The sequence below is a fragment of the Chinchilla lanigera genome, unplaced genomic scaffold (genome assembly GCF_000276665.1).
Source record: "Chinchilla lanigera isolate Chin_1 unplaced genomic scaffold, ChiLan1.0 scaffold00032, whole genome shotgun sequence".
Taxonomy (NCBI): Eukaryota; Metazoa; Chordata; class Mammalia; order Rodentia; family Chinchillidae; genus Chinchilla; species Chinchilla lanigera.
The window spans coordinates 22,981,316-22,991,629 of record NW_004955433.1 but is presented as its reverse complement, the minus strand read 5'-3'; the positions used below and the strand labels follow the sequence as shown (position 1 = coordinate 22,991,629).

The following is a 10,314-nucleotide window of genomic DNA, read 5'->3' as shown; positions in this document are numbered from 1 at the left end:
GCCTTTTTTTTTTTTTTCTAAACTCTTTATTTTACGATAGGGGTTCACTAAGTTGCTAAGTTGCTCAAGCTGGGCTTAAACTAGTGATCCTCCAGCCTCAACCCCTCAAGTAGCTGGTTTACAGGTCTATGCCACTATGTCCAGTCCAGCACAGGTACTGTTATCCATATTTTACAGTTAAGCTAACTGAGCCCAGGTGCCATGGCCAGGCAGTGGTGCAGATGTTGGTGCTGCTGGAGGTGCTGAGGTGCAGGTGTGTGGGGGTCTTTGCTGCCTGAGCAGGGGTGGACCATGTGGCATAGAAAGCCTCCAAAATCAGGCTCAGACCATCCCCCTGGGCTCTGTCCTAGCCTCACGGTACTTAACCAAACTGTCACATACCTAAGCGAAGTTGGGGTGCCCTGGGAGACCCCAACCTGAGCCTTAGTTTCCTTGTAAAATGGAAATGATGATGTCTCTGCTCTGCTTATATTTAGGAGGATGGTTCTGAGGTTAAGTCAGTTCTGTGGGTGACTGTTATGCCATTATTGTTAATATTAAAGGGCGGCAACCTGGGGTGTCACACAAGCCCTGGGAAGGGGTGGCCAGGGGAGCCACTGGCCAGGAAAACATGGCTCACAGCAGTCAGGGCCTCGCCAGTGTAATGCACAGACTGATCTGATCTCCAAGGGCTGACTGCTGAGTCCTCCACGGCAGATAAAAGACAGAAGTCACACCCTTGGGAGGACCCATGGGGTCCATCAGGGCAGGAGCTGACGCCTCTCTACCCTCATGGAGAGGAAGCTGTTGCTGCAATAACTCTGGTGACAACTCAAGCTCACAAACTGCTCCCTTCCCTCTTTCCTTAGGAGGTCCCCAGGGAGCACCTTCCGAAAGACCACTTGCACCCAGCATGTGCTTCTTGGGCGATGATGAGCCCTTGGAATGCTCCAAATACACATGAGGCCCAAAGGAGGTAAAGTAAATAAACATCAGAACTGGAGGAATTCTGTAAAAGGAAGGAAAACTCCTGGTGACAAGGTAAACTAAGTTTAAAACCTTCCATTTTTCAACTGGATCCTGTTTTTTAAAATTTAAAAATAGGTTTCATGTAAATCAATGCCCTGAACAGTGCGTGGCACAGACTAAGTTTTCAAAATGTGTACACTGACATTGAATGAGTATATGTCAAATATAGCTTCTTCTTCTTCATCTTCTTCTTCTTCTTCTTCTTCTTCTTCTTCTTCTTCTTCTTCTTCTTCTTATTATTATTATTATTATTGGCGATGCTAAGGATCAAACCCAGGGCCTCGCACATCCTAGGCAAGTGCTGTAGCACTGGGCTGGCCTCCCGCTGCCTGTCATAGGTTATTCTGAAGTAGAGTTGGCCTGAAGAGTGGAGAGGGGTCTTCACCCTGTGCCCGCCCCTCTCAGGCAGCCAAGTGGATGAAGCTCTGCATCCCATGTCCCACACTTGGATCCCTGAGGCTAGGGTGGTACCGTGGCCCCAGCACCTTGCAGGGTGAAGCCTCTGGGTGTCCCTGGCCCAGCCCATGAGACACTGACCTGCGATGGTGAGGATGCAGAGGAAGATGGCCACTAGAGCCTGGATGCTGACGCCCGCTTGGGCGACCGCCTCCTCACAGAAGGTAAACTTGCCCTGCTGGTTGCATTTGCACACGGCCACGGTCAGTGTGTTGGTGCTCGTCAGGCTTGGGGAGCCATTGTCCGAGATGAGCACAGGCAGGTAGTGGAACTTGGCGTGCTCCCGGTCAAATGGCCCGTACTTGACTGTGATGTTGGCTGTGTTATCTGGAATCACCAAGGCCACAGAGTGAGGCTCTGCCGGGAGTGTCTGCCCCTCATTCCATGGAGCAAGCTGCCTCCTCTGGTGAGCCCTCCTTTGCTGAGCCACTCCCAGTGCTGATCCCGCCATTTGCATCCCGCCATTTGCATTTTCCGCCATTTGCATTTTCTACCTCTGGTTTTAGTCATGTGCCTTTTCCTCTGCAGAGGAGATGTTTGGGGCAGCTGCCTTGACCTAGCCTGGAAGAATGGCTGAGCCAGAAAGTAAAATCCCCACTCTCTTGTTCTGTGGGCAACTGATACAGGTGTCCCCTTCTTTTTCCTTAACCCCACCACAATTACAGGGGCTTTTCTTCTTTGGCACAACTAATTATTGCTTCAAACTTTCACAAGCAATGGGGAAACATTTTAAAAAGTGTTTTAGCACTGGGCTAGCTTCTAGAGCTGTTTTTGCTATCTCTGAAAATCCATCATTATAGAGGAGGTTTGCAGCAGTAAAAACAATGCTTTCATTCCCTGGGGTAGGAGTGACAGTCTTCACCGCTACCCCAGCCCCAGTCACTTGTTTTCTTATAAAACTCTCCCAGAGAGCTTTTTAAACATCCTGATTTTAAGGCCATTCCCTTCATTTCACTCCAGAAACACACACACACACACACACACACACACACACACACACACATACACACATACTTTATTAATTCAGTGGCTGGGGACAAAGGCAGGGTACTCTGCCCTTTGTAGATTCTGGGGAGGTTGTAAAGCTGATGGTTCAAGGATTTTCTTAGCTGTTATGGTTTATGTCTGAATATCCCCCAAAGTCTCATGCAGTCATGGGGCAGGCTTCTAGAGTTTATGATTGATTCATGGTCCAATGTTGGGATTATAGGTGTGAGTGCTACACCAGCCCTGGGGTGGGTGGTTTGCATACAGTGTAAAGGAGGGAAAGAGGCTGCTTGCTGCCACTCCTCCCTTTTGCTTTTGTTGCTTTTGCTGTTTTCTGCCACCATGAACTGTTGCCCCTGCCATATGCCACTCTGCCTTGGAGCCAGCTGACTATAGACTGAATTGTTCACAAACTGGAAGCTAAATAAACCTTTCCTTCCTTAATTCTGGGGGTCAGGTATTTTGTCTCAGCAATGAGAGAAAAGTAACTAAGACCCCTACTCAGGTAGAGACGTTTGAGAATCCAGCCAAAAGTCAAGGATTTCAAATGAAAGTCAATTACATTTCATTATCCATAATTTCATTTCAGTCTTAGGTCTATTATGATTGAAAATAAATTATATGCCGTTAACACTTTATGGGAGAAATTAGAGATTTTGACATTCAGAATGTGAGTGGCTCTGAGACCAATAGGCTTATCTCTTGACTGCATCTGGGGTGTCCTTGGGGAGGCACTTAAATTTTCCATCTCATTGCACTACCATATTCATTTCAGGTTGCCATTGGAAATGGGATGACAGGCATTTTTGATATATTATTTACTACTTGTTATGGCTTGTATCTAGATGTTCTCCCAAAGCTTCATGTGGTCATAGGTGGGAAGTTTAGAAAGTGGCTGGACTAGGGTGTGTGAATGTGGATTAAGGTATGATACTGGATTAAGGCTGTGGATAATGGAAGCTCCACCCTGGGTGTGGGTGGCACCAATCAACAGGCTTATAGCTTATATAAAGGGAGATAGGGAGGGCAGACTGCTGCTGCTGCTTGCTGCTCCCTCCTACTATACCATTAACTGTTTTTCCTCTGTGATGCTCCTCCACTATGCTACCCTGCCTTGGAGTGAGCTGACTATGGACTAAAGCCTCTGCAGATTGTGAGCTGAAGTAAATCTTTCCTTCTTTAATGTTGAGTGTTGGGTACTTTTATCATCAATGAAAAAAGTAACTAAGATGCTACTTAAGACATCTGAGTGTTGGATTATCTGTTATCAATTATCAACACATCATTGCCACTCCTTTCTTCATCCACACATGCACACAGGCCTTCCTCAGGAGCATTCATGGCTTCATATGATGGGTCTGTAGCTGATTCCCTGGGTCTGACCTGAACTTTCTGGGCCTTCATCCCTAGCCTTCTCCAAAGATGGCAATAGTTTTGCCAACCAGGGACAGGCAGAGACAACCTCCCCCTCCCCCTTATGCCTAAAGAGGATTTTCTCTAGTTTCCTGAGGAAATTTTAGAGGCCATGGAAGCTTCTCTACCTCTAGACTTAAAATCAATGTGGCATCATCACTTGGGTAGCGACATATTCATTAGAAGAGCTGATTGGTTACTACTGACCTCACAGCACTTGCTAAGCTTTGTGGGGTGGACCAGATGTGCTATGCTGTGCTGTGGTTTGTGGACTAGATCCTGTTTAGGGGCCACCTGGTAGTAAGTAGCCATTGTAGCTGAATGAAAATTTACTGTATCTATGACTTCATATTTCCAGTAGTCATGCTTTGAGGGTGACCTCAAAATTCCATGTGCTGTAGCAATTTGCAATTTCACTGAGGCAGTGAGGCACAGAGTTACTGGTGTGAGAAGAGTCCCACTGGCTAATGAGTTGACCTGACTGCATGCACTCCCATATCTATTCTATATTCCTCCTGACCTAAGCATCTTTGGGGGACCCACAGGCCATGTGGAGTGGGAAGTCTGGCCAGGGTGACTCTGATCATTGTATGAGCCCATTCTACAGTGTGTGTGGCAGGAGTTGTACAAAATACCCTGCGATACGCAAATCCCCATGGAGGGCTTCCCCCATGTGTTGGCTTAGTCCTTGACCTTAGTGCTTCAAAACTCAACCTCACCCTGACCTTGCAAAGTGCCAGCTCATTGCTTTGATGCTCACCGTGATTGTCTATGAGGGTGAAGTTGCTCTCATCAGTGCCCAGGGCAAACTTGAACTTGACATTTTGTGGCGTTATATCCTTGTCTGTTGCGGAGATCTGTACAACCAGCTGGAATGTAGGAGATGGGAGATGGTCATTGTTGTGTTGGGGTGGCCTGGGGTTCAGCACTGGAGACTTTGGGTTTAAACTTAACCAAAGCTGTTGCTCAACTGCAATACCAAGCTGGATGGTCTCCACAAAGCCGGTTTTGCCACCCACCCCCACCAACCTTCTCTCCAAAATTCTCTCAGCCTTACTTTCTCTATCTGTAAAATGAGGATATGCTTACTTTCCCTCACTGCTGTTGTACCTTCCATTAAGCTCAGTGGAGCTTGAGGATGGGTGGGTGGAAAGGGTCTGCCTTTCAACCTGCCACCAGATGATAGTGCCTCTCCTTCCCACCCAGCCAGACTCACCTTGCCCTGGGCTGCATTCTCACACACTTTGGGGTCATAGGGCTGAGCAAACTCTGGGGCATTGTCATTCTCATCCAAAACTTCAATGTGGACCTGCACAATGGACTCTTTCCCTGTGGGGTTTCCTGCAGAGAGAAGGAATTGTCACCACAGTGGGTTTAGCGGATGCTGGCCTCTGGTGGTTGAGGGATGTTTGGATGGGTGGACTGGCACGGTGTCTGGTGAAGGTCACTATTTGCAGGAAGATGGCACTATAGACCTCTGGAAGAGAGACCAGGGATGACATTCTGCATAAAGGAATGTGGAGGAAGATGGGGTGGGGTGAATCTTCAGACACGAGGACATTTGCTGACATGTAAGAAATTTATATGAGGAAATTCACATGGCTTGTAAGAATAAAAAAGGTAAACAATCTAAGTGCATTTTAAAAGATTTTAATTCAGTTAAGTAAATAAATATAATTTATTGAATAATACAGTTTAATAATAGATAGTTATGTAATTACTTAAGTAGAAATTCATCCCCCCTCTGAGCTCCAGTGAGATCCTAGGGATCATGGGAATATTAGCTGTTCTTCTGGATGGTGGTTGTGATTTCCTCTCATATGTCAAGGTTACAAAGCCCCTGACACTTGCCCTTGCATCAGAAATTACAGAATTTATGGAAAACCTAATAATCTCGATTTGAAAGCTGCCTCAGGGTTTGAATTCGCCCATTAACTGGTGCGAACAGCTGTGCCACCAAGGAGCATTTAAAAAACATCCTTGATAATCAGAACCATGTGGTGCTTGATAGTGCGTATCCTTGTCCCATCTTTGCTCACTGGATCAGAATCCCCAGGGAGGAGTCTGAGAAGCTCTGTGTCTAGTAGGTACCTTAGGTAATTTTCATCACAGGGGCATCTATACCACACTGCCAGTTTTGTAACAGTGCTTCCCAGACTCTGATGTGCCTGAGATTTTGATTCAGCCTGGGATAGGAGTGAGATTTTGACTTCTAGCAAGGTCTCAGGTGATGTAGGTGCTGCTGGTCTGCGGTGAACACTCAGGTATGACAGCTTGATAGCCTCCCAGCTAAAGAGAGCTTCAGCAGGGCTTGTAATACCTCTAGTGACCCCAAGGGACAGATGATGGCCATTTTGAAAGAATGGGAGAAAAGATGAAGAGCCAAAGTCTTCTGTGATATGGAGCTACTCACCGTTAGAATCCAGTTCATTGGCCTCCACAGTCAGGTTGTACCAGGGGTAGATTTCCCTGTCCAGTTCTTTCTCATTGTGAATGTCACCCTGTTTGGTTACTCGGAAGAATTGGCCCTTGTCACTGGTGGGGCGGATGGAGTATCTGCCAAGGAGAGAGTTTTATGGTTTTCCACTCTTTTTTTTTTTATTAAGTCAAAATCCTCAGCATGACAGAAGAGGTCCTTCAGGATCGGTCCCCAGAATCCTTCCTCATCTTCTTCTCCAACTGCTTAGACCCGTATATCAAACACTGAGGGACTCACTGTCGTGAGGTGATGTCTGGTCCGGGTGATGCTGCTATCTTAGGAGTGAATAGGGTACCTGAGACTTCACCAGCAGCAGAGCTAAGCAGGTAACACCATAATCAAGTGTACCACAACTGAGATTGATTTTATGATTAATAAAAAGACATGTGGTCAATACCCAGGAAGAAATGCAAAAGGAACTGGAAGAGAATAGAAGTAATAGTAGAGAAATTTGGGAATGAAAAATGTGAAAAAAGTCTTCCAGAAACCAGGAAAAAGATTATGAAGAGATGAATGTACAAAGACATACATACACAATGAAAATTTTTTCTGTTACTGAGGAAGCTTCAAGGACAAATATACCACAAGAAATGACAAAAATATAATAAGAGAACACTTTCCTGACCTGAAGAAAGATCTGAGTCTATAGATTAAAAGATGTGATTGATGCCAGGCATAATTTTAGAAAGAAAATATTTAGGTACATTCTGAGGACACTGTGGAATTTCAGGTTATGTGAAGGAACTTAAGAGCTCAGATGTTCAGGAAAAAATTAAATTTCTTATGAAGAAAGAGAAACCAGATGACTCCACACAATTAAATGTTAGAACACACTGATAGTATTTTTGAAGGGAAGAACCTATAACCTGGGGACTGTGTGAACACAATCAGGTCTTAAAGTAGTGAGGGAAAGAACTAAGTTTTTGTAAATATACAAGAACTAAGGAAATATATCACCTACAAGAATAAGTGGGTGATATACTTAAAATTTGTTTTGGAAAACTTACTCTAGAAAAAGTCTCAATATAAAGTAAAAACCTGGTTTTGGAGGAATTCAAATGAAGCTATTGATTTCTTTATCATACATATAAAAGTAATGGTGTGTAATATTTTTAACTAGAAAAACATTTAAAATTTTTACAGATAGAAGTGAATGTCATTGGTAGAAGCCCTCAAGTACATAATCCATCCAAATACCTAAGAGAGAAAAAATTTTATTGTAAAGATGAGGGACAAGAAAAAACTCTTACAATTGAGAAATGTAAAACAAAGAGATAAAAGAAATAAGATGAAACATGAATTATAGTGAAAAATATAAATAGGTTAAACACAGTACATGGCAGTTTAGATTACAAAACAAAGCTAAGTGCATTCTGTTTTCCAGAGACATCTTAATGTGAAATGACCTAGAAATGTTAAAGTGAAGAGTGGATAATTTATATCAGGCAAATAAGATTAGCATGAAACAGGGTTGGCAAAATCAATGCCAGGCAACACGGAACTAAGAGCCAAATATTGAAATGGAACAAATTGGGTAATTTCATATGGATAAAATTTATAAACCATAGTGAAGGTAAAATAGTTGTAAGTCTTAGTTATTCAGATTGAAAAATTAAAATACATAAAATAAAAGTTTCAATATCTTAGGAAAAAATAGACACAAACATAAATGTATCGCAACATAGGACAAGCTGGAACAAATTTTCAAAATTCTCAATATTTGTAAATAAAAAAAATTAATTCCCTAAATAAAACCCTGAATCAGAGAAGAAACAAAAATTATGAATAGACTATATAGAATAGAATGGCAATGAAAACAGTAGTCCCAAAATGTATGAGACTGACCAAAAGGGAAGGATTTATTTTGTATTTAACAAGAAGATATAATGCTCCAAAAACATCAGCCCTTCCAGAATTGATACACAAACAATTCTTATTGGAATATCAATGTTTTTTAAACAACTAGATAAAAAGATTTTAAAGATCATATGGAAGAATGAGTATATGAACTTGGCTAAAAATTATATATAATAAAAACACAATGAGTGAAGTATTGTCTTATAATACTAAAATTTAGTAGAAAGCTGCTATACTACAGAATGCTACAGAACAATAGAGGAAGAATTTAGAAATAGATGCAGGAACATACAAGAATTTAGTATATAGCAAGTAAGTGGTGGGAATAATTGGCTACTCATGTGGAATAAAACACAATTGGACTGAATTCATACTTGCAAGTGAGTTAGAACTACTTCTTTTGTTCCAGAGGATGGAGGAGTAGAGTCTTAGTAAGGACAGATGAGCAAGTACTATGTTTTGACGTGTCCCTCAAAAGTTCATGTGTTGGTGAGACAGACTTGGTGGTCCAGCCTGTAATCCCAGCACTCTGGGAGGCTAATGAAGGAGAATTGCAAGTTCAAGCCCAGCCTGAGCAAATAAAAGACTTAGCAAGGTCCTGTCTTGAAAAAAAAAAAGAGGTTGGGGGGGTACCTCTGAGCAAAGACCTTGGGTTCCATATCCAGTAATCCCCCACCACCAATGTTCCTGTTGGAAACTAATGCCAAGGTCCTATATTAATGGAATTTGGAGGTAGGGTCACTGGGAATTAAATAGGATTAGATAGGTCAGGAGGGTGTGGCCCTCAGATGGCATTAGTAGCTTTATAGGATGAGGAAGAGAGATTTGTGTTGGCACGCTTGCTCTGTCTGAGCAGGTGATGCCCTCCCCCATGTGAGGATGCAGTAAGAAGGCCCCCCCCCAATGCCAGCACTGGCTGTTGGCACCATGCTTTTGATCTTCACAGTCTCCAGAGTTGTGTGCGAATTTTTAGTGAATTACCCAGTCTGTGGTATGAGGCTACAGCAACAGAAAACAGAGGAGAGAGAAAGTATCAGTGAAATGGGTATGAGAGGATAACAAAGATTAAAACGATTGAACTCTGGAACCAAACAACAACAAATCCAGCAGAAATGTGTGGGCCCAAAGAAAGGCGTGACAGGACCATGTCAAGTCACTTGCATGAGCCATTTGGGAGTGCGACTCATCCAAGTTCTCTTTATAGAGCTTTGTGTCATTTCACCATGTAAAGTAAACACTTTTTTTGTAGTTTTTGGGAAACAAATAAAACATGAATGAAATGCTTTTGGCACAGGGGCTTCAGGTATGTCACCTGATTGGCTGTTTCTTGATGGTCAAGTGTCACTAGATGGGATGCATGGGAGCTGTGGTCCACAGCACAGGGACTTCAGGTGGAAGGCTCACTAATCACTGCCACTGCTCACTGAGAGCTTTGTGGACTCCGGAGGCTGTGTGTCTCCCCCGCGTGCCTCTGGTCTACAGCGTGAGGCTGCACTCAGGAAGGATTCAGGTTTAGGATCCCCAGCCTTCTCTGTGGACCTTCTGGAGGCAATTTTATGCCCTTCCAAGACTCCTCCCTCATCCTCCAGATTCAGTCTGGCTTTTCTGTTAGCAGCAGAAGATAGCCTGGGCCATGCAGGGTGGGGTGCCCTGGCAGGACGAGACCCCAGGAGGCCATGAACATTACTGGGAAGAGTTTAGGCATCCAGTCTTGCCTCTGCCACTTCCCATGCAAGTGTGGGAGAAGCCAGTTTCTCTCTCTAAGTTTTGGGCTCAACCCAGCAGGAAGAAGAACATCAAAGATAGGCCAATCACCGTCATGAACACGCCCACTCTCCTTACCTGATTTTCCTCCCGGCCTTGTCGGGGTCCTTGGCCAGCACTGAACCGATCAGATGTTTCTTCTGGTTCTCCTTCAACAGGAAGTGATAGAAGAGCTTCTGGAAGACAGGGGGCTCATCCACATCCAAGATGTTGATGGTGACATGGGCTTTGTTTTTCCCAGAGAGGTTGCTCAGGTATCTGAGGTTGATAGTGGGGTCTGTGGCCTCGATGAGAAATGAGTATTTTTGGATGAGCTCGTAGTCCAGGGGCTATGAAAGGAAAAAACACAG

General features: G+C 43.9%; 1 protein-coding gene across 1 annotated transcript in view; it reads right to left on the bottom strand.

The window, feature by feature from the left end:
• Window positions 1-10,314, bottom strand: part of Cdh5 (cadherin 5, type 2 (vascular endothelium)) — a 36,798-nt gene that overhangs the window by 2,886 nt on the left and 23,598 nt on the right. The window contains exons 7-11 of the mRNA XM_005388461.2: window positions 10,043-10,293; window positions 6,278-6,420; window positions 5,081-5,205; window positions 4,625-4,733; window positions 1,546-1,791 (exon numbers count right to left, since the gene is read on the bottom strand). Of these exons, the coding sequence (XP_005388518.1) occupies window positions 1,546-1,791; window positions 4,625-4,733; window positions 5,081-5,205; window positions 6,278-6,420; window positions 10,043-10,293 (874 nt within the window). The remainder of the gene's footprint in view (window positions 1-1,545; window positions 1,792-4,624; window positions 4,734-5,080; window positions 5,206-6,277; window positions 6,421-10,042; window positions 10,294-10,314) is intronic.